The 24,343-nt window shown below is 36.1% G+C and overlaps 2 protein-coding genes across 5 annotated transcripts in view; one reads left to right on the top strand and one right to left on the bottom strand.

Annotated features, from left to right (window-relative positions):
- aldh1l1 (aldehyde dehydrogenase 1 family, member L1) overlaps positions 1-16,977 on the bottom strand; it is a 32,632-nt gene extending 15,655 nt beyond the window's left edge. The window contains 9 exon segments of the mRNA NM_001198772.1: positions 37-128; positions 298-423; positions 3,972-4,112; positions 6,808-6,897; positions 6,971-7,072; positions 7,201-7,366; positions 9,461-9,695; positions 11,771-11,897; positions 16,920-16,977. Coding sequence (NP_001185701.1) covers positions 37-128; positions 298-423; positions 3,972-4,112; positions 6,808-6,897; positions 6,971-7,072; positions 7,201-7,366; positions 9,461-9,695; positions 11,771-11,897 — 1,079 coding nt within the window. The 5' untranslated portion in view covers positions 16,920-16,977.
- The window catches only part of cfap100 (cilia and flagella associated protein 100), a 33,180-nt gene continuing 18,633 nt past the window's right edge, over positions 9,797-24,343 (top strand). For 2 of the 4 annotated variants that reach the window (XM_073953351.1, XM_073953350.1), the window contains exons 1-2: positions 9,797-9,909; positions 23,226-23,314. In XM_073953351.1, coding sequence (XP_073809452.1) covers positions 23,282-23,314 — 33 coding nt within the window. In that variant the 5' untranslated portion in view covers positions 9,797-9,909; positions 23,226-23,281. 4 annotated transcript variants of the gene reach the window in all.

Raw genomic sequence — 24,343 nt, 5'->3', positions numbered from 1 at the left:
ATCCATATATGATGAGAAATATTATGCATGTGTTACCTGACTACGTCCATTGATGCAGCGCCAGACTTAAAGAAGTCAGTAGTGTCTTCAATCTTCTCTACGTTAGTTAAAATACTCTTCCACACCACCTGGACAAAGAGGACAGAAATACTTTAATCAGCATTTGAGTCTTACTGGTACGTCTTCAATGCTGATTATCTTTAATGACTCGGAGTAATGGCTAATAGAGTTATAACAAGCAGACACAAAAACAAAGAATATTAGGGCATGCTAATAAACTAAGCCAGATATTTTCACCCTCATCTGCTCAGCGAATCGATTTTCATCCTCAGAGAGCTCCACTGTGGACGTGACACCAGCTTTAAAATATTGGGAGCCAGGAATCATCTTCCCATCCTCAAACTGTAGGTTCTTCACAAGCAACTACATACAAGAACAAACATATGAATACACACATACACACACACACACACACACACACACACACACACACACACACACATATATATATATATATATATATATATATATATATATATATATATATATATATATATATATATATATATATATATATATATATATATATGCATTTGCTACTTTTGTACTTTTTATCTTATTAAAAAGTAAAACCACTGTCCACTTGTATAATCCTCTTTTCCTTTTCTTCCATGTGTTTAAAATAATGAGAATATTTCATTCACAGAAATGTAGTCTTCCTTTTTTCTTCCTGATTTTAAAAAGCAAATGAACTAAAAAGTAACTACATTTTTTAAAAACGGAATTGAAATATTACTTAAGTTAATATTTTTAAATAAGGCATTTCTTTACTTGTTACTTAGACTAGCTAAACTCACATTACTTTTAATGCATTACTGCATGTACACATATATACACTCACAGGCCACTTTATTAGGTACACCTGTTCAATTGCTTGTTAATGCAAATTTCTAATCAGCCAATCACATGACAGCAACTGAATGCATGTACACATGGTCAAGACGATCTGCTGCAGTTTAACCGAGCATCAAAATGGGGAAGAAAAATTATTTAAGTGACTTTGAATGTGGCTTGGTTGTTGATGCCAGACGGGCTGCTTTGAGTATTTCAGAAACTTCTGATCTAATGGGATTTTCACGAACAACCATCAAGTGATCTGCAGTTCTGTGTGAACAAATATCTTGTTGATGCCAGAGGTCAGAGGAGAATGGCCAGACTGGTTCCAGCTGATAAAAAAAAAGCAACAGTAGCTCAAATAACCACTCGTTACAACTGAGGTATGCAGAAGAGCATCAAATGCACAAAACATCCAACCTTAAGGCGGATGGGCAACAGCAGCAGAAGACCACAACGGCACCCGCTAAGAACAGGAAACTGAGGCTACAATTTGCACAGGCTCAGCAAAATTGGACAATAGACAATTGGAAAAACATTGCTTGATGAGTATGATTTCTGCTGCGACATTTGGATGGTAGGGTCAGAATTTAGTGTCAACAACATGAAATCATGCACCCATCCTGCCTTGTTTAAACGGTTCAGGCTGGTGGTGGTGATGTAATAGTGTGGGGGATATTTTTTCGGCAGACATATGGCGGATTAGTACAAATTAAGCCTACCTGAGTATTGTTGCGGACCATGTCAATCCCTCTATAACCCCAGTGTACCCATCTTCTGATGGCTAGTTCCAGCAGGATAACACGCCATGTCATAAAGTGTGAATCATCTCAGTCTAGTTTCTTGAACATGACAATGAGTTCACTGTACTCAAATAACCTCCAGTCACCAGATCCTCAATCCAATAGAGCACCTTTGGGATTTGGTGGAACGGGAGATTTGCATTATGGATGTGCAGCCGACAAATCTGCAGCAACTGTGTGATGCTATCATGTCAATATGGACTAAAATCTCAGGAATATTTCCAGTAACTTTTTGAATTTATGCCACAAAGTATTCAGGTGTACCTTATAAAGTGCTCAATGAGTGTATATGCAAATGCATGTTACTGAACTATAAAACTGTATACACAGCCACCCCAGCAAATGTTACACTTATGCTCTGAAAAACTGGCAACATTTATACAACATAAAAATGTGCTCAAATAACACGTCAAGTAATTTACATTCATTTTATTTTTGGCATAGTACCTTTATTAATCAGGGGTCGCCACAGCGGAATTAACCGCCAATTTATGCAGCATATGTTTTACACAGCGGATGCCCTTCCAGCTGCAACCCATCACTGGGAAACACCCATACACTCATTCACACATGCAACATGCAAACTCCACATAGAAATGCCAACTGACCCAGCCGAGGCTCGAACCAGTGAACTTCTTGCTTGCTTTACCGTGCCGCACATAAGTCATTTACATTTGTACGCAAAAAAGTATTTACTGAAATAATTGCTATTTTGGATTGAAATTTCCTGCAGCAATTTGTAACTTTTAAATTATCAGACAGCAATCAGACAAGTTGAAAATCTATGGACATAAAAATGATTAAACATTAAAAGCAGTTGAACTTGATGATGGCTTTATGAAAGGCTTTATGAAATTATTGAAACATTTATACAAATGAAAATTATTTTGTATAGTGAAAATGATAATTTGCAATTATGTGAATTGTACTAACACAATTGAAAATAGCATTTTGATGATCTGTTGTAATACAAGTACTAAGAAAACTTAATTGTTTGTGCACATTGTGCCAAACTAAATATTGGATTTTACCATTACCATATGGGCTACAGTAACAATTGTAATGGAAAAAAAGTTAATTCATCAAATTATTTAGTTAATTTTACACAACATCTATTTCAGACCCTTATTACATTTACAAAATCAAAGGCAGTGTTATTCAATAAACTGATTCTAAGAGCCGATCTGATTGATTTTTTTCAGCTCCAGCACATGATGCAGAGCTGGAACGGAAGATTTTGGTCTAGCATGTTTACACTGAATATGCTTCAAATGCTATGGGCTAAACCATTAAAAAAAAGTTAACAGTGGAACTGTAATTGACATCTGACCAAAGTAATTGATTCTTAAGCATCAACAAGACTTATTCTTTTCAATGTGTTGGTTTTGGTCACAGTCTAAATCACATGTGCTTGACTTTAAAGCAAAAGTTCACCCAAAAATCAATACTGTGCCATCGTATACTCACTCGGCCTCTTATTATTGCTAAGTCCTATGAACATATATTTGCAATAGAAATATTACTATCCCAGCATTGGTGAGTCAATCAAAATATCAAATCAGGGTTCAGCAAAACAATCTGGTTTCACACACTCTTTAAAATATCTTGTTTTGGGTTTAGAAGAAAGAAACATACAGCCAGGGAATGACATGAGTGTAATTTTAAATGAATTTAACTTAAAATTACTTTAGGGCATCATGGTGGCGCAGTGGGTAGCACGATCGCCTCACAACAACAAGGTCAATGTTTTGAGCCTCGGCTGGGTCAGTTGACATGTCTGTGTGGAACTGCATGTGTGTTCATGTGGGTTTCCTCTGGGTGCTGCGGTCTCTCCCACAAGTCCAAAGACATGTGGTACAGGTGAATTGGGTAGGCTAAATTGTCCGAAGTATGTGTGTGTGTGAATGAGTGTGTATGGGTGTTTCCCAGTGATGAGCATCCGCTGCATAACCATATGCTGAATAAGTTTCTTTCAGCTGTGCCGAGCCCAGAATAATAAAGGGACTAAGCCGAAAAGAAAATGAATGAATGAATGACTATTACTTTATTAAGTTGTTAATTTAATGTAATGCTTCCCTTGTTCATTGCTAATCATTTAGGTAAGCATAATCATATCCTGCTGACACTTGATGCTACTACAATAAGAATGTTCAAGTTTTTGCCATTTGCAAAGGCATTTTTTCACACACACAAAAAAAAGTTTAAAAAAACATCTAATTACATATCAGGTTTAGCAAATTTAATAGCTTAAGTTAATGCATATTAGGTCCTTACCATCTTTCCATCATTCCCAAAGAGAACAAGGCCATTTTTGGTAACCAGGGCAGCTCGACTTGCTCCAGGGATTTCCAAAGGTTGACCATTACTTGAAAAATGATCATTTTCCAACAGAGTGGATCCATAAAATGACACACTCTACAAGAAAAACGCAAAAATACCATCATTGCATGATTAAATGCATTTGGGTTAAGCCTGATTCATACTCGCCAGTTCAAATCAGAAACAAAAAGTCAAGGTAAAAGACAGTGAAAGCAGTTTTGAGCCTCTTTGGGATGGCGCCACAATGTACCATTCACTAGTAGAACACTCTGCAGGGCTAAGTGCCAACCAATGCACACAAAAAGTGCTAGGGTTAGAGGAGGGTTAAGCAGTAGTGTTCTGAGGCTGCTTACATGCTGTAACTAATGTGAAGGAATGTATTACTGAGATAAATGAGAGCAAGAAAATGAGTGAGGAAAGGATATAATGGGCACATGAAAGGGAGATCAATAGCAAAATACTTACAAGCTCATATAAGAGTCCATATTTATACATACTTAAAATAGAATAGTATATATGTTGTTCGTGATATTAAAAAATATAATCTATATGTGGACACCCTACGCTACATCAAATTTAGTGTACTTTACAATGTTTTTTTTCCTAAAACTTAATAATGTACATGAGTACATACACATTTAAGCATGTATAATATTTTGTATCTAGTCCATGTGGTTACTTCTGGACACCATTTCCCAACATTCTCAGCCTAGTAGTTAATAACACAAACAGCCATGCCTGTTTCCAATTAATTTAGACTGTTTATTAATCCTTCCCCTGGCTATTGTTGTTTGCTAAAGGTTATTGCACAAAAAGTAGAATTAAGAAAGCCAGAATAACAAAAAAAAAAACAAGTTTAATCAGCACATACTGGTTTAGTTGCACACACAGTGGTGTAAAAACGTGCTTGCCCCTTACTGATTTCTTTTTTTTACATGGGTGTCACACTTTAATATTTCGGATCATCTAACTAATTTTCAATATTAGCCAAAGATCACACAAGTAAACATGCCGTGCAGTCTTGAAATGAAGTTTTTTTAAGGCAAAAAAATACATAGCCTTGTGTGAAAAAGTATTTGCCCCTAAACCAAATAACTGGTTGTACCCAAGCAGCAACCACCCACTCTCCCTTGGGATGCCAATACGGAAGTAACTGAAACTACAATTCATCAAAAATCTTCTAGTCCTGGCTCCATAATAGAGCAAATTCCAATTGAATCCACTGTTAGAATGACCAACTTTACAACAGAAAAAAGGTGTTTACAGCCTGAAACAAAGAACGATTTTGGTTCATATAGCTAATATTACCCTTCATGACAACTGTTAGGGGGTGAATTTTTATAACTCACCTGTTTCCTTTTAATTAGGCTATATTAAGTTTGTAAAAGTAAGGGCATGGCCACTTGAGAGACAGCTAGGTCTCGCTGGTCACCGCCACTTCACCTCAACTGACTCCGGCAGATTAGCCACTGAACTCGGCATATTCATCATATTTTTGTGTTGTTTTACGTGGCTTTACACAATCAGTTGCCTTTTGGGCTTATTTTTTACAATTTACAGAGGATATGGGATGCTGTGTGCACTTCATTGTGCTCACAAACCATTCACGTGACCTCCATTTCCCATGTGATTAAAGTTATATACTTATACACGATCTCTATAAATGTATTTGTTTTATTTAAGATAATTTATCATTTATATTTTTCTTTAGAGCTGTAAAGCACTCCAGAATCTGACAGATCGATTAGCTGTAGACTCAAGAACAGTCATCTGAAGCGTTGTCATACAGTGTTATGCTGGATTTCATCAATAGCCTTGCATTCACTAACACAGACTATATCTGAAGTGTTTGGACGTAATTCGTGTTTTCCTCCTGTAGAAAAACATCATAAGAACAGTGCTTAGTGGCTCAATGTATTACAACAGTGTTTGTTAAAGACTAAACACTTTATTGAAATAGTGTACAGCCAAGCACATGTGGTCAGAATACAAACGAGTCGCAGGTAATAAAGTATTAAGCGTTTTCCCAAAGTAACGTCTGTCTAAGCCAGGTCCAAGCAAAATGCCAGCAGGTGTCTGTAGCTCTGTTCACTCTCCGCCTCTTTGCCCTTGTTTAGTATACCGCTGTGGGTGCGATGACACGCAAACAAAATGGCCATGGTTGGCTGCGCCTACTTGTGGCTTCTTTGCAGCGTTCAGAAACCTATGGGTGACGTCACGGATATTACGTCCATATATTTTACAATTTTTGTTTGTGCCTCACTTAATAGCAACAGCTGCAATCAAGCATTTTCGATAACTTGCAATGAGTCTGTTACAGTACTGTGGAGGAATTTTGGCACACTCATCTTTGTAGAATTGTTCTGATTCAGCCCATTGGAGGGTTTGTGAGCATGAATTGTCTTTTTAAGGTCATGCAACAGCATCTCAATTGGATTCAGGTCAGTACTCTGACTCGGTCACACCAAAGTCTTTATTTTGTTTTTCTTCAATCATTCAGTAGTGGACTTGCTGTTGTGCTTGGGATCATTGTCCAGCTACAGAACCCAAGTTCGCTTCAGCTTGAGGTCACTAACAGATGGTCGAACATTCTAATACAGAATATTTTGGCACACAGCAGAATTCATGGTTCCAAGACTTATTGTCTTTGTATCACCCCAGTATGACTGTGGGCCCACTATACCTACACACAGTTCTGTCCAAACAGCTTCCAAAAGATGATTTTCATCATAGGTGCCCTTTAAGAGAGCATGTTTGGTGTATTGTTGTTGTTAAGAGGAAAAACACTCACTTTGCCATCTATCTCTGCCCAGGCTCCAGGTACTCTGTCATTTCCTCTGATCCAGTTATGAATGGCTTCTGCTGGTTGATTCCAGTCAATCTATGCAAACAACCACAAATGGTTATTGTAAAACAAGAATCAGAATTAGACAAACTATATATCAATATATCACCTTTGAATTTTCTTTCTTCTGAATACACTCATATGTGGCTCCTTCTTCTGGTTGCTTGATTCTTGGAGCTTTCCCTGTTGCAATCAACCTGACTGCCTCTACCTACATGCACACAAAATTAAATCCATGGGTGAAGTCATTCTTAACAACCAAATCAGACTACTTCCTGGACTTTGAATGATCATATGCAAATATGCTATGCTAGTTCTGATTACTGCAATAATCCACACCATGCCCTTGACTCCCTCTGGAAACAGGAAGCGCTTGTAGATGCTGTTTACGTTGTCATTTGGCTCAACATCACATTCTCTTTGCAAAAGAATTGGTCCTGTGTCCAGTCCATCATCTGCCCAGAAAACAGTAAACCCTCCCTTCTTATCACCATGAATAAGGGTCCTGTAGTGAGCCAATAGAACAAAACATAAGTTATGTCGATGAAACTATCTAACATAATTGTAGGACAATTCAGAACAATTTACATAATAACAAAAAACAATTCGTTTAATTATGTTTATCTGGGGGGCTTTAAACATGAAATGACTTTTGTTTTTCTTTTTTAAGGTGCCAAAGAGTGCATTGATTCAATATGTTAAAATATTATTATATATACACTACTCACAATAAGTTAGGGATATTGTTATTAGAGTATGAGTGCTTTTCCTATTTGCTCTGAAGTTTAACGAAATAAGTAAAAGTTTCCTTTGCTATTACTAATAATGTATGAGAAGAAACACCATTTTCATTAGTTTCATATTTATTACCCCAAAAATTTAGACAATAACAAGAATAGCCCCAAATAACAAAAAATGATAATGTCAGTAGCTGGTGTTTCAACCATTTGCCACAATGACAGCTTGACAGCAACGTCTCATGCTCTTCACTAGCCTCATGATGTTGTTTTGAGACAATGCGTTCCACAAGTGCTACATGCAGTTCTGCCAGGTCACGTGGGGGTGGGGTACGATCATCCAGTTTTTGCTTCAACTGGTCCCAGATGTGCTTTGTGTGGTTGAGGGCAGGGGATCTTGATAGCTATATAACATGAGAGACTCCAACTTCCTGAAGTCAAGCTGTGACCCTTCTGTCACGATGTGGTGGAATATTATCATCTATGAACAGAGAGTTGTGGGTGTGCTGGCAGAATTGGGAGATGATGATGGTTCTATGATGTCTCTGAGGTAAGAACGTGCAGTGACTGAGCCATCTGCAACAACCAAATCTGTTTTGCGCTGACTGGTGATGCCTACCCAGACTGTTACACCTCCTCCACCAAAGGAAACCCAGAGGACCATGTTGACCTCAACGTATCGCTCACCTCACCTTCTCCAGCATCGCTGACGACCATCATTTTTGTGAACTGGACAGTAGACCACTGCTGCATTGTCCTTATCACATGATCTTTTGCCCACCGCAAGCATTCACGGCAATGTCTTGGTGTCAGTAGAGTCACCTGCAACAGTCGTCTGGCATCAAGCCAATGCGGTGGAGTCAGTTGCAAATGGTTTGTCTGGAAACCCCAGTACCCCTCACATCTCGTAAACAGGCCGGCAGTTGTGTGGCAGTTGCATAACTATGTCTGAATGTACTGCCCCCTAGGTACTGGTCACTGTTGCATTCTATCACTCATAGGGCTCAACACCCGGGTCTGTCATGAACTCTGCCAGTAGTTCTGCATCTGCTGATGAGGCACACCAAGCTCACAAGCAACATCCGACTTTGCTGCCACCGACCTGAAGGTGCACCATGGCCAGGTGACACTGCTCATCAATAAGGTGACGTCTTCTGTTCATGGCTGTTTGAAAGATGAACTTGGAATGACCTACTGACAATACCAGATTTTTATACCCTCAGAATGTTGAAATTGATGCCACATTGAAAAGGGTTGTCTTTTGGTATTGGTCCCAATATAAGGCACATCTGTACACAATGACACCACTACATGGAAAACACAAAATGTGGTGTTGTCTATCACCCCAATACAATTGCCTCCCTATCCCAAAATAGTTTGAAGTGAAACAAACGCTGAATGTATGACATTCACTTAGTCTCTCACAATATCCCTATCTTATTGTGAGTAGCATATCTACATAGTAGGTATGTGGCTTAGGCAAGTGAAAACTGTAAATATTCTTAATATATTCTTATTTATAACCACATAAATTACCCCTTTAATGAAAAGATCTGGTTTGAGAAATGAATTCTTTAACTTTTGTAAGCATGCTCTGAAAATGATCTGAGCAGAATTTGGTGGAAATCAGACCAACAGTCTAGGAATAGTTTGGAAAAAATATAAATTCAACCTAATTAAAAATTTAAGTCAATTAAAGTTTAGTATCAATATTCTCAGCATGGTCCAAGGAATCCATCAAGACTAGTTTAATGAAAGCATAAGGTGGTGCTGGGAAAAAATATGCTCCTAATTGTTGGGTTTCCAAATATGCACACACAGACACAAATGACAGCATAAAGAGAACACACACACACACTGACCAGTTAATGGCAGAGGCACCTCTGTGTCTGGGCAGCAGGGAAGGATGGTAAATGATGGAACCATGTTTTGGGTGATCTATCACTTCCATTGGGATGAACTGAGAGCAGAAAGGTAGAACATTCAGTTCCGCACCAACTGCTTTGTACTGGTCTACCACTTCTGTAATGGCCTTTCCCTTCAGCCTCCAGCGGGGAAACTTAAACACTGGCACACCATCCTTCTCTGCCTCAATCGCTTAAGAAAGTTTAAAAATGTATCATTAGAGTTATATCAAAAACAATAGAACTAAAGTAGTTTTATATCTGCAATAATGCACAATTTCATATTTCATCTACAGGTTTCAAACTGGAGTTTTAGTTGTAAATACAATTAAAAAACAGGACCCTTCTTGTTTCCTCCACCTCACCACATGACAACCCCAATGCAATTCTGAGTGTGCCTCATACAGGTGAGTGAGTTTGACAAACCAACTGTACAAAAAACCCACTTTCATCTCTCTCTCATTTTAACCGACACTTGCACCAGACACTTTCTGACAATCACTCAACATCAGCATTTATGAAGTGTGCTTCAATCCAGCATGCTCTGAGCACTAACAGTTGCTTTGTATAATTAGCACTTGGGTGTATTGCCTCTTCCTGTTGAATTGCTGAATGCCTCCTCAATTGTAAGTCGCTTTGGACAAAAACACCTGCTAAATGACTGACTGTAAATTTGATGACATTAACAGCCTTAATTAACCTTGTCTCAAAGTTTCAAAGGTATTTATTATTGTTATCATTCTGACATGTTATGATGTTAGAAACCCAATCTATGCATCTGTTAGACCGCATAATTTTAAGTCTATGCTCTTCAAATTTGACACTTCAAAAAGTGAAAATAACATTTATCCATTTAAACCCAGTTGTTGGACCAATGCTTTCTGAAGTGAAAAGATTAAGTGTAAACTAAATAATACTCAAGGATATTCATTTTGGCAGCACGGTGCCGCAGTGTGTAACACAATCAGCTCACAGCAAGAAGGTTGCTGGTTCAAGCCCCGGCTCAGATAGTTGGCATTTCTGTGTGGAGTTTGCATGTTCTCCCTTTGTTCGCGTGGGTTTCCTCCGGGTGCTCCAGTTTCCCCCACAGTCCAAAAAATATGTGGTATAGGTCAACTGGGTAACCTAAAATTGTCCATAGTGTATGTGTGTGTGTGTGTGAATGAGTGTGTATGGAAGTCTCCCAGTGATAGATTGCAGCTGGAAGGGCATCCGCTGCTTAAAAGCATAAGCTAGATAAGTTTGCAGTTCGTTCCGCTGTGGCGACCCAAAATTTAATAAAGAGACTAGGCTGAAAAGAAAATTGATGAATGATACTAATTTTTGATTTGTGTCCAAATGATAGATTCTGTTCATTAATCTGTTCAATAATATGTCCATTATTACCACATGAGAGTGAGTATATGATGATAAAATTAAAATTTGGGGGTCGAGTATCTCCCAACCTTCTTGCTGCGAGGCGACAGCACTACCTACTGCGCCACTGCCTCGCCTGAGTCTAAATTATAATTTATTATTTTGCAAGTGTTTCTGTGGCCTGTGACTGTGTGAGGGTTTTAAAAGCATCAAGGCATAAGAAATTGTACCATTAGTACCATTGACAAATTAACAACGATTGATTTTACTGAATTGTTTATAAAAAGAAGACTATGCAGTATTATTTTGGATTTGATTATTCAATTACTGTATACCTGAATACAGTTCGACTTCTCAGGAAAACAATAAAACGCTTAATGAAATGAATAAAAAATTTTATTGGATTTATATATACTTGTAGATTATTATATTTCATGCACTGCCCTACAGAATCATCCAAATCAATCTAAAATGAAAAAATATTTTCAAATAGTTATTCAACTGCTCTAAGTAAAGTTGTATTGTAAAAAATGTTGCAATGTTATATTTTTCCAATATCGTGAAGCCCTAATGTGTATACAATAAGGCAATACACAATGTATTTTTACTTATTATTCCTAAAGTAACCTTTTTTGCAGCTTACGTAAATATCTGACAATAGAGTATACTGAAAAAGAAGTCATAAACCCACAGTATTCTCGTGTTTGATTCAAAATATATTTTGATGAACAATGAATATACTCATCTCTTATGAGTTGGGATCAACATGAGGGTGAATAAATGATGGAATGATGTCATTTTAGTTTTTGCATAAACCTTTAACCCTCTAGGAACCCAATGTCAAATTTGATGGTAAAAACAAATCAATTACATCTTACAAAAAGATCGAAGCTTAGAGAATAAGAATCTTACCAAGTGGGTCTACTTTTCCATCTTTGTCAGGGATTGTGAATACACCAACAATCATGTGGCCTTCATTCTTCAATTCTTTGTATACCTCCTGTCCAAAGAGACTCTGGCCAATCACTGCAATTTTCATCTGAAATTAAAAGAACCACTATTGTTAATTACTTGTAGTACAACACACTATAGCATATACACTCACCGGACACTTTATTAGGTACACCTTACTAGTACCAGGTTGGACCCCTTTTGCCTTCAGAACTGCCTTAATCCTTTGTGGCATAGATTTAACAAGGTACTAGAAATGTTCCTCAGTAATTTTGGTCCATATTGACATGATAGCTTCATGCAGTTGCTGCAAATTTGTCGGCTGCAAATCCATAATGCAAATCTCCCGTTCCACCACATCCCAAAGCTGGTGACTGTGGAGGCCATTTGAGTACAGTGAACTCATTGTCATGTTCAAGTAACAGGTCTGAGATGATTTACACTTTATGACATGGTGCGTTATCCTGCTGAAAGTAGCCATCAGAAGATGGGCACACTGACTTTTCAGCAAGAATACTCGCATTGAGACAATGCTCAATCGGTACTAATGAGCTCAAAGAAAAGATCCCCCACAAAAGCCAAGAAAAAGATCCCCCACACATTTACAACACCAGCCTAAACTGTTGATACAAGGCAGGATGGATCCATGGTTTCATGTTGTTGGTGCCAAATTCTGACCCTACCATGCAAATAATACAGTAGAAATCAAGACTCAGACCATCAACATTTGTCCTATCCTCTATTGTCCAATACTGCTGAGCCTGTGAGAATTGTAGCCTCAGTTTCCTGTTCTTAGTTGACAGGAATGGCACCCAGTGTGGGGTGCTGTAGCCCATATGCCTCAAGGTTGGATGTATTGTGTTTCAGAGATGCTCTTCTGCATACCTCTGTTGTAACAAGTAGTTATTTAAGCTACTGTTGCCTTTCTATCAGGTGGAACCAGTCTGGTCATTCTCCTTATACCTCTGACATTAACAAGCCATTTGCACCCACAGAACTGCTGCTCACTAGATAATTTCTTTTTTTTGTTCCATTCTCTGTAAACCCTAGAGATGGTTGTGCGTGAAAATCCCAGTAGATCAGCAGGTTCTGAAATACTCAGACCAGCCCATCTGGCACCAACAACCATGCCAAGTTCAAAGTCACTTAAATCACATTTCTTCCCCATTCTGATGCTCAGTTTGAACTGCAGCAGATCGTCTTGACCATGTCTACATGCCTAAATACATCGAGTTGGTGCCATGTGATTGGCTGATTAGAAATTTGCGTGAACAGGCAGTTGAACAGGTGTACCTAATAAAGTGGCCGGTGAGTGTTTGTATGAAAAAATATCAAACCTGTTTTACAAGCAGATAATTCAACCATAAACAATTGCATTTTCTTCACCACACTTTGTGCATTTCACGCCTCTAGCTTTTAGACTGTTTTTATATGAATATTAAACTTAATTTTGAACTGTCTGTCAGTACTCCTGGTTCTCATAATAAATTGCTTGTCAAGTCACTTTGGAATTATTACATTCACAGGCCTATACTTGTTACACAAGGCCATGTTCAAGAGAATATCAGGTAAAGGTAGTATGGCATACCACTGACTCTGCACAAAGCAGAATCTTTTAAAACAATTGCCTAATCAATCAGCATTTGTGTTTGTAACAGTCAGCAAAGTCAGAGTTCTGTTCTCTAAGACCATACCTGCAAGTTAGACACTTAACTTTGCCATTTACCAAAAATAAATATAAACTGGGTTCAGGGGCCAGTGTGGATCACCTCTGACAGTTTAACAACATATATTGATTAGGTACACACAAAACTGAACAAATGTACTAGTATTTGTAATGTTGATATAGTAACTATTAACTATATGTTATTATTAACATGATATACAATTATTCATCTTACTTAGTTGTGATGTAAGATTTTAGTTACACCACAGTTTTTCTGTAACTCCTTATACAATATGCTAATTTTCTAAAATTGGGGAAAAAAAGGAAAGAAGTGGTTCTGGGAAGACAATGGGAATTGATAAACAATACCAGCTTTGCACTTGAATTTTTCTTTCCTTTCCTTACTCTTCCTATTTGGGATAGGTAGTAAATCTATCTCTGGAATAAATTGTATAACCAAGATGAAGTCACACATTATTTGTCATTTATCACATGCAGTAGAGAAATTTTGGGGTGTTGATGATAGGATACTACCACTGTACGTTTAATTCAGACATGTATGTGGGACAGTAAAAGATTAAGAATTTGTTTCCAAAGTCCCACACATCAGAAAAAAATTTTTATTGATTTTTTTTGTTCCTGTCTATACTGATAACAAGGCAAACAAACATTATGACAACTTGCTTACCAATACATGACTGTATGAAGGCATCATAAAATTATTTGTTATTAAAGCAAGCATATCAATGAACAATAAAATGCAAAAGAATGGTTCTAGTTAAGTGTTATCTAAACAAAATAACTAATAGTCATACTCATATTTTTTTTATTAAGACTATTACTGCTGCCTTTTATTAACTTGATCAAGCTCAGTTGAAAAGCCCATCGTAAATAAAAAAAATGCTGTTTTTGTCCTACAATTATTTCAAAACATTGCTCTATCCACCTACACTACCAGTCAAAAGTTTGGAATCAGTAAGATTTTTAATGTTTTGAAAGAAGCCAAATCTGTTCACCAAGGCTGCATTTATTTGATAAAAATGCTGAAAACATTATTACAATTTTAAATACCTTTTAATACTGAATGTAGTTTAAAATGTAATGTATTTAAAGATTTACTCTGTTATTTTATGATCAGTTATTCGGTACAAAATAATAATTCTTACAATTATCATTGCTGAAAAGTTTTATCTTGCTTCATGGTATCATGGAAACTCTGATACATTCACATTTAGGATTCTTTGATAGCGACATCATGGCGCACGATCGCCTCACAGCAAGAAGGTTGCTGGTTCAAGCCCCGGCTGGGACAGCTGGCGTTTCTGTGTGGAGTTCGCATGTTTTTTTCCGTGTTGGCATGGGTTTCCTTTGGGTGCTCTGGTTTCTCCCACAGTTCAAAGACATGCGCTATAGGTAAATTGAATAAGCTAAATTGGCCATAGTGTATGTGTGTGAATGCAAGAGTGTTTGGGTGTTTAACAGTGTTGGGTTGCGCCTGGAAGGGCATCTGCTGCGTAAAACATATGGTGGTTCATTCCGCTGTGGCGACCCCTGATGAATAAAGAGACTAAGCCGAAAAGAAAATAAATAAATGAATGAATGCTAATTCTTCAATAAAAAATTTAGTTTTAAATAATAGCTTGCAGGTTTCTACATTATAAATAGATTCACTTTCACCCTTGAACAATTTATTGTGATGAACAGAATAAATATGTTTTTAATTGTACATTTGAAATGTACCCAGCAGGCACACAACATCATAAGACGTTAATATAAGTTTAGATTGAGGTCATGACATCAGATGACCAAAATTCGATGTCTAGCCAGTGTCTAAGGACATTGTTATTTTGACGTCCAATAACAACATCAAATTATGTTGATATTTGGTTGATTTTAGGTTGTGTTGGAAAGTGATCATAATCAAACGTCTGATAGATGTCATAGTGGTAATGTCCACACAACGTCAAGGTGTAACATGATTAGAGGTTGATGTTTAGTTGATTTTAGGATAAAACCGATTTTCCTTTCTAAACAAAATCCAACATCCCCACGACATTGGGGTACGTTGGGGTACAACGTCAGAATGGCATCATGTTGATGTCCTGTGCCTGCAGGGTATGGTATCAATTAACCAAAATGATAACAACAAAACTAATAATGATTCTTCTGGAGCAGACCATGATACTAGAATGTTTGAAGGATTACGTGACTATAAAATTCAGCTTTAAACCATATTAATTGATTACATTTCAAACTCCATTCAATCAAATTGGTAATTTTTTTATTGCAACAACATTTCACAATTTCACTTTCTACAGCATTCATTATTTAAAAAATTCTGCCTTTGTGATTTTTAAAGAAATGTAAAAAATCGTACTAATTTCAAACTTGACCACTAGTGTTGACCATAGTGCATACGAAATAGGCAACTTATGCAATCAAAATTATGCAAATATAACTTTTTAAAATTTGTTTTTAGATTACTTCTTTTTATTTGTTACATAAACATTGACTATGAAATTAAATGTTCTTAACATGTTTAGAACAGCTGCTAAAGCGTTAAATCTTTAAAAGGTTCAATGTCTTGTCATAGTTCATGCAAACTATAAATTGTTAGACTTCAATTAATTTTTAATACGTTTTATACATAATAATTTGTTAATTTTTAATACATATTGCACATAACACATTTCACAACACGTCACCGCCCCTGACGCCTGCAGTCGTGAGACGTGACTTCAACAATGATATGCATCATCCGCCCGCTCAGAGAACACTCGAGGAAATATTAGGCTTGCGAGGGATATCCACATTTCGAAGATTTATATAATATATACAGTGACTAATACGGCTTATTTGACAGCCGCAAATTCGCAAATCCGATTAGCAGGGGCAGACGCAACAGCATAGTTTTCAAAGCTGCTCGCGGGTCTCGGTTAGTTCTAAATGTCGGTCACGTCCGAAGGAAAAAATCGAGTTGTTTTGTTGACCAAAGATCAGTTTGTTTACTGGAATGAACCATTCGCTAGCTTGACACCGAATCGCTACATCACGAGAAAAACTTTCCAAGCAGAAAACAACGTTTTTCAAATAAATGGGGCAAAAATTGAAGAAAAAAAAAGTGAATATATTGATTGGAACAAGTGCAGAAAGGGGTCAAACAAAGTTCGAGATAAGTTGCGACCACACTTTCAAGTGCTTTTAACTAGCAAGCATTAAATTGAAGTTACAGAGCTATAATGAAATTTAGTTAGAGGTTAGCTGTAAAATAATAGCCATATCATATATTAAGGCGCTCATACAAACACTCCAACATTTACGCAGCATGTATGCTCAGAGCATTTTGTCCTTCGATGGAACTTGTCTTTGCAAACAACATGTGTGACTCTTACATGAATTTGACATCACTCTACATGTTCTGTGTAGATATTAAACGTATCATACCTTTGCACGTCCCAATAAGAGCCGTTCCTCTGCACGAAAGAAAGATTCAGCAGGCACTGTTGCTATTTATTTCAGCAGAACTGTATTGCGGGCCAGCCATAGACTACCAATAGCGTTATGACAAACGCTAGGGGGTGGAACTAAAAAGTTCCGTTTCCAAAGTTTTAGAAGCATGATGAAATAGTGCAAAACATGCCAGAGACTTGGCTTTTGTGTGACGCTTTGCTGCAACCACCAAGACTTGTGAGAAAAGCTTCACGTTTATATCATATCAATATGAAACAGCTACCAATAATTTAAGAGCCAAATCATATTATGCCTGCATCAGACTGTCTTGTATGAAGGTTATTGACCTGACTGAGTCTGTCTGGGAAGCGATTCAGCCCTGGCAATTCAACAACACTTTGGATAAGGAATTGATTGATTTTGTACTATTTTCGTCTATTGCATAATATTTGATCATGTGAAATTCACTGAAGTGCAAAATTCCTAGAAGTTTCGATACGAATCAATATTATCATTGCAATTTGGGGAAATAAACAAAACTTGGCATTTGTTATGCAATGATAAATGAGATATTTAAATGCACAATATGGAAGACATTTAATTTTCCACCAAACTATGTGTCCTGATCATCTGGACCTTTTTAACAAGCAGAGCTTGACTGTCATCGAACAACAAACTGAAGGTCTACTGAAATGCAATTGTTTCTGGGTTCTATGGTGAAATGAGACCAAAATATAGTTATTTGAAAACACAACAGGGAATGTGGTGTAAAATAGCCTACCGAAGAGTAGATGTTGGTGTTAGTTTTCTTCTGAAGGCCCTGAACAACTCGTCAAAATATGGCATCATCAATTCTAATAAACCCTAAATACTAGCAGAAATTAAATCAACACCTTCTTCAACAAGACCATGGATGCATCTTTCAAAGGCACAGTGATCCAAAGCACACATCAGGATTAACAGAAAAATAGTTCACTGACCACACAATCAAGGTTAAGCCATGGCCGCTCCAGTTCTCTGGCCAAAACACCAAGTTAGCTGAAGAGCTTACACTAACTTGTACCTCGGAATATGAAACTTCAGAAAAAAATGTTTAAATGGTCTCTGATCATCAATTAACAAAGCCATCTTGATAAAGTTAGACTTAATTTAAAAAGCTTGTTTCCTGATCTATAACTAATAAACCTGTGAATTGTTTATGCATTGCTGTATTCATATGTTGTCATTTTTATAGATTTAAAGTCTATGCTAAATTAAGTAATTTTATTGTAATAAATGCTTTGATTTCTGTTTATATTTTCAATAAAACACAAAAGTAAAAGTATGTCAAAAAACATTTTCCATGTATTTACGTATGGTGCATTAGTGAAGGTCAGCACACATACCGTCCTTTTTAAATCAGTAATGAAGAAATGATGCCGTGACACAATGCACAATTACAATTAAGATTACTTTAGTATTGTATAATACATTATAAATGATTATACATTTATGGCAAGTATGAGTCCATTCCCTGGTAAGACATCAGTTTAATAGGTAACCATCCTTACACCAGAAAGCTCGTTTAGAGGTGTGTCTGCGTAAAAAAACAAAACCAAACAAAGCCATTTTTTTCAATATGATGTAAGACCTGTTTAGTTAAAGGGTAAATAAAGTTCACAATTTTTTTCAGCAATAAAGTTTTTTTTTTGCTCTTTTCTTAAAAAAAAAAAAAGCTAATAAAAAATGCTTATCTCATCTGTCACCTCAAGCATCCTTGACCTTTCATAACTCTATACTCATTCCACTTATTCCAGCACACATATATATCACTTTGTGTATCACACTTATAGAAAGAATGAATGATACTAGTTAAGTTGTATTTTCAGAATTAAATAACCACATGCTTAAAAGTAGTTCAAGGAATTCTATGACATGATACTAGTAATTGCAAATTTACTTGATTTTTTTTTAATGACAAACACAACAGCCCTATTCACAGACTTTTCAAATTCCAGGGGATTGCTAAACTGGATATTTTACAATTTAAAATTTGACATTTCAAAGTTATATTTTGAAAATGAAAAACATAATTCCAGTAGAATGAACAGTGGTTCATTCCAGTTCCCACTGGCTCTCAGTAAGTCAGGCCTTAATCAGTTATCATATCAGAGTTAATAATTGACAACGGAGGTGTCTATTGACCCTTATTTCAGAGAAGAGGATGAATCAGCAAAAACTCAAGCAACATTTTGTAAAGTGTTCAATGAAGGCAAAGAATTTCCAAATGGAGTTTAGTATTTATTAAAGAAATAGAAAGAACACCCAGACATTGCAAAAATCAACCACAAGGGTTTACAGTAATACATAGGGATGTGGAGATAGGGCTAACCAAAAACTAACAAGATAGACAAGAAAACAAAAATAAATAACCGGAAGTGACAAAAAACACTTAAAGGTCTTTTTACAAAACAAGGCAGGTGAGCTATGATTCTTGGCATGGTACAGGTAGTTACATTTTTTTTTCATTTGCTGACAACCATTTTCATTGTGTAATTATGACTACAGATTGGACAAACTTATGTTAGCAATTTAAAAAAAAAACTAACATACCTTTGTCCAATCTGTAGTCAATGTTTCAAAAATATGGATGTTTCTTATCTTTTTCAAATTCTTAAACATAGCATGACTGAAAAACTCTGTTCCAAATAACAGCTTTACACGTTTATATCGTTTCTGACTGCAGCAGCATCTGATATGAATAATTTTGATTACTCAAAATTTGCTGATTACATTTGCAAAACACATTATATAAAGTGTGATGCGGTGGCGAAGTAGTTAGTCTGTCGCCTTACACCAAGAAAGTCGCTGGTTTAAGCCCGGCTGAGTCAGTTGGTGTTTCTGTGTGGAGTTTGCATGTTTTTCCCGCGTTCGCGTGGGTTTCCTCCGGGTACAGGTGAATTATGTAGGCTAAGTTGTTCACAGTAAATGAGTGTAAATGAGTGTGTATGGATGTTTCCCAGAGATGGGTTGCAGCTGGAAGGGCATCCACTGTGTAAAACATGTGCTGGATATGTTGGTGGTTCATTCAGCTGTGACAACCCCTAATTAATAAAGGGACTAAGCCGAAAAGAAAATGAACAAACGAATGAATGATATACAGTATGGAAATGACTAAATTTAAATATACAGTCAAGCCCAAAATCATACATACCCCAAGGGGTATAAAAGAGTATTGATCAGTATAACTACAACAGTATCGAAGTTCGTTTATTCATTAATTTATTCATTCATTTTGTTTCGGCTCAGTCCTTTTATTAATCTGGGGGTCGCCACAGCAGAATGAACCGCCAACCCATCCAGCATATGTTATATGCAGTGGATGCCTCTCCAGATGCACCCCAGATCTAGTAAACATCACAAACATACACTATGAAAAATTTAGCTTACCCAGTTCACGGTATATATATATATATATAAATTTCACAATGTCAATTTTTTTCAATATTATGCAGTCCTATATTATTGTATGTATAGAGTGTATGCAGTTAAAAATGTAAACCTGTTTAAAAATGTTTACAATAAAATATTGTTAAATAAATCAAAACTTCTTGTTAAAAAATATTGTTAAAAAAGAATTTTGCAACACATCAAGTAAAACTGGTTAAAAAATCTCTACATTTCTGCTAAACTACTGATCAATAAATATGTGGTAATGTTGTAATGTAGGTCTACTATTTCAATGCTTGTGCATATGCATCCCATATCACATATAAATGGGGTCATTGCAGTGATCACATTACGTCAGTGTGTTTATATGGTCATTCGTTTATTTTCTTTCGGCTTAGTCCCTTTATTCATCAGGGGTTGCCACAGTGGAATGAACCACCAACTTATCCAGCATATGTTTTACACAGTGGATGCCCTTCCAGCTGCAACCCAGTACTGGGAAACACTCATACACTCTTACATTCACACACTATGGTAAACTCACCTATATCACATGTCTTTGGACTGTGGGGGAAACCGGAGCACCCGGGGGAAACCCACGCTAACATGAGGAGAACATGCAAACTTTACACAGAAATCCCAACTGACACAGATGGAACTCGAACCAGCAACCTTCTAGCTGTGAGGTGACAGTGCTAACCACTAAGTGGAGTGTGCATGGGTTTCCTATGGGTGCTCCGGTTTCCCCCACAAGTCTAAAGACATGCGGTATAGGTGAATTGGATAACTAAATTTGTCGATAGTGTATGTGTGTGAATGAGTGTGTATGGATGTTTCCCTGTGATGGGCTGCAGCTGGAAAACAGTTAGTGGTTCATTCTGCTGTGGTGACCCCAGATTAATAAAGGGACTAAGCCGAAAATGAATGAATGAATGAATATATATATATGTTTATTTATATATTTATATTTATTTATATATTTATATATACATCGCTTTTTCGCTCAGAATTTACTATTTTAAAAAAATTATTTTGTTGTAATTAAATGTTCTGGTTTGTTGCATAATGCTGGTCAGAAATAAATAATCAGTAACTTTTCATAGAAACCATTTCAAATCAAATCAAAATCTATGATAAATATAAAGTTCAAATATAACAGGATTTTTTTATGAAATTTGTATGTCTGTTTGTGAAACACTTTAACAATGTAAAAACCTTTTTTTAAGGATTAGCCATGTGAATAAAGGCTTTTAAATATTTTTCCACATTTTTGGAGTGTCCTTGGACTGATTTTTGCTGTTTATTCTGATGAATCTCTTACCCAAAGAGATTCTTACACATTATATACACATTATTCTTACACATTGTTTAAGTTACCCCTGTGCACTTTTTGTTTGATTTTGAAGTTTATAAATCCTATAAATCCTAAATATTAATGTTCAGTATTTAAAAAAAATAAAAGAAAAATGCAGCAAAACTATTTTCAGTATTTATAATAATCAGCATCTTTTCATGTACTCAGATTTTGCCCAATACCGCCATCTACTTTTCGTAGAAAGGATGTTCCAAATAAAAGTTGTCAGGACAACCAAAAAACCAACAAGGCAAACGTCTCTTCAAAGGGAAAGGACCTCGCTTCTGGATGTTTGGGGATTTAGACTAAGAACAAATCAAATATTCATGCGAGATAGTTATAAAAAGTGTAGCTTAGGGAACGTAGATTGTAGTTAATGTTTTTAGAGTTTTAACGTGGAGCAGCATGTCCTCATCTGAATTAGCAGCACACAGTAAGATATTTTGATACATTGTATTTATTATCATTTAACCTTATTAATTTACAAAAAAGCAGTTTAATGTAAAGTATACATAGGGTTTATACTATTGCTATACTATTGCATAATTTATGTACAGTATGAACAACAGTTGTGAAACTAGAATATAAACAATATAACGTGAGGCAGTTTATTATCAGTGATGAACAATAATTCTGCAAAGATGACTAATGGTAATGTTTGATTGTGTGTGTTTGTGCATTCATAGACATATTCAACTTTATTCATTTATTTATTTTTTTAAAATAATATATAGGGCCAAATATCTTGACTTGTTATGAAGTTAGATATTAACTTTTTAAAAAGAACCCAAAACATTGGCCAAGACAGATATGTTTTTGTACTAGAAAAAATGTATTTGATATTAATTTATTTGTTTCTGGGGACATAATTATTTACAAAAGCAGCAGCAGAAGTAAATCAACAGTTTGGCTATTCATGTCAACTGAGGGCTATACTCTGACCAGTAATACATCCTCAACTGAAAGCCTTACAAACGTTTTGAATTAGAGCAGATATTAAAAGACTGCAATAAATGTCTTCACCTGTCTTTGTTTTGTTTTCTAGTAGAAATATCTAAAATATTAATATATAAGATTGTATATCAGTGCCATATAAAAATTACCTTTAAATTTTTCTGGCAAATACTTGTTCTTGTTTCTATAGACCACAATTGACCGTTTAACAAATAGATCTTTGTAAAAGCTTATGATATATTCATTGGAAAATAATACAAAAATAGTGAGGACAAACATCTTATTTTTTAAGTGTAAAAGTTACAATAAAAGCTATAGTTGTTGTATAATAGTTGTATATTTTAGTGTTTTTACTTTACTTAAATTAAGTAGATTAATCCAGTTAAGTAGTCTCACTTATCCAGTAAAGTAGAACTCATTTAGATAACATTAAAGAATTAATTGCATTTTCTTGACTTCCAAGTTTCCATTAATAAAACTTACAGAAACACTTAAAAATATGTCCAAATAAGACATGAAAGTCCCTGTAATGAGAGAATAAGTGTATGTTTTGTTTGATTTAGAAAGCAGTGATGATGTGAATCCTTTCAAAATTCCTGAGCTCGACAATCTTTTCCAAATGAGGCACAAAGAAAAGAATCGAATGAAACTGGTATGTATCATTTCCTGCACTAAATGTTTGCTGATGCCCAATAAAAACATTTAATCTTAAAAACTTTAAGTATGTAAATTGACAAAATCATGTTGTAGATGTGAGAACTGACATTAGTATAAGGCATTTGTTGAATATTTACATATGTAAAGCAATAGGGGCAATGCAGTGGCTCAGTGGGTAGTGCTTCGTTACTGTGTGGAGTATGCATGTACTCCCTGCGTTTCCATGGGTTTCCTCCACGGTTTCCCCCAAAGACATGTGGTACAGGTGAATGGGTAGGCTAAATTGTCCGTAGTGCATGGGTGTGTATGGATGTTTCCCAGAGCAGAGATGGATTGCAGCTGGAAGAACATCAGCTGCGTAAAACATGTGCTGGATAAGTTGGCGGTTCATTCCGCTGTGGCGACCCCAGATTAATGAAAGGACTAAGCCAAAAAAGAAAATGAGTGAATGAATGAATAAAGCAATAGGCTTATGATATTCTGTAATATTTGACCACTACGATATTGAAAATGTGGCCATGTCACAGGATGTGCAATGTTGAGTTGGGATTATATTAGATATACATTTGCGTATGTTTTTGAAGAGGCCTATTATGCAAAAATCACAGGGGTTTAAACACTGTTGTGTGGCAACAGTGTGTAAATATAGGCAGCATCTAATAGTACAAATTTATTCATTTGATCTTTTATAATCGCACTTCATAGAAACAGTCTACTACAGCACGTTGATATTCTCCTTTTGTACATGTCATCTTGCCCTCATTAGTTTAAACAGCCCTGAGTGAGAAGCAGCCGTCCACCATCAGAGTTTTGACCTGCTGAAGATAATGCCAATGTCTAAGAGGATTATAAAATTGGAGTTTTAGGAGCTGATCACACCGAACGCACATTTATGTTCCAAAAATTTACACTGCCTTTTTTATTGACAGGAAAGAAAGAAGCACGGTGCGCTTTTTATGTTGCTGGGCAATGACTGAATCAGCTGTGTATTGTGCGCGAGTGTTACTGTTGATATAATTATAAT

The sequence above is a fragment of the Danio rerio genome, chromosome 6 (genome assembly GCF_049306965.1).
Source record: "Danio rerio strain Tuebingen ecotype United States chromosome 6, GRCz12tu, whole genome shotgun sequence".
In the NCBI taxonomy this organism is placed as follows: Eukaryota; Metazoa; Chordata; class Actinopteri; order Cypriniformes; family Danionidae; genus Danio; species Danio rerio.
The sequence above is the reverse complement of the archived record's forward strand: the minus strand, read 5'-3'. Positions and strand labels throughout refer to the sequence as shown.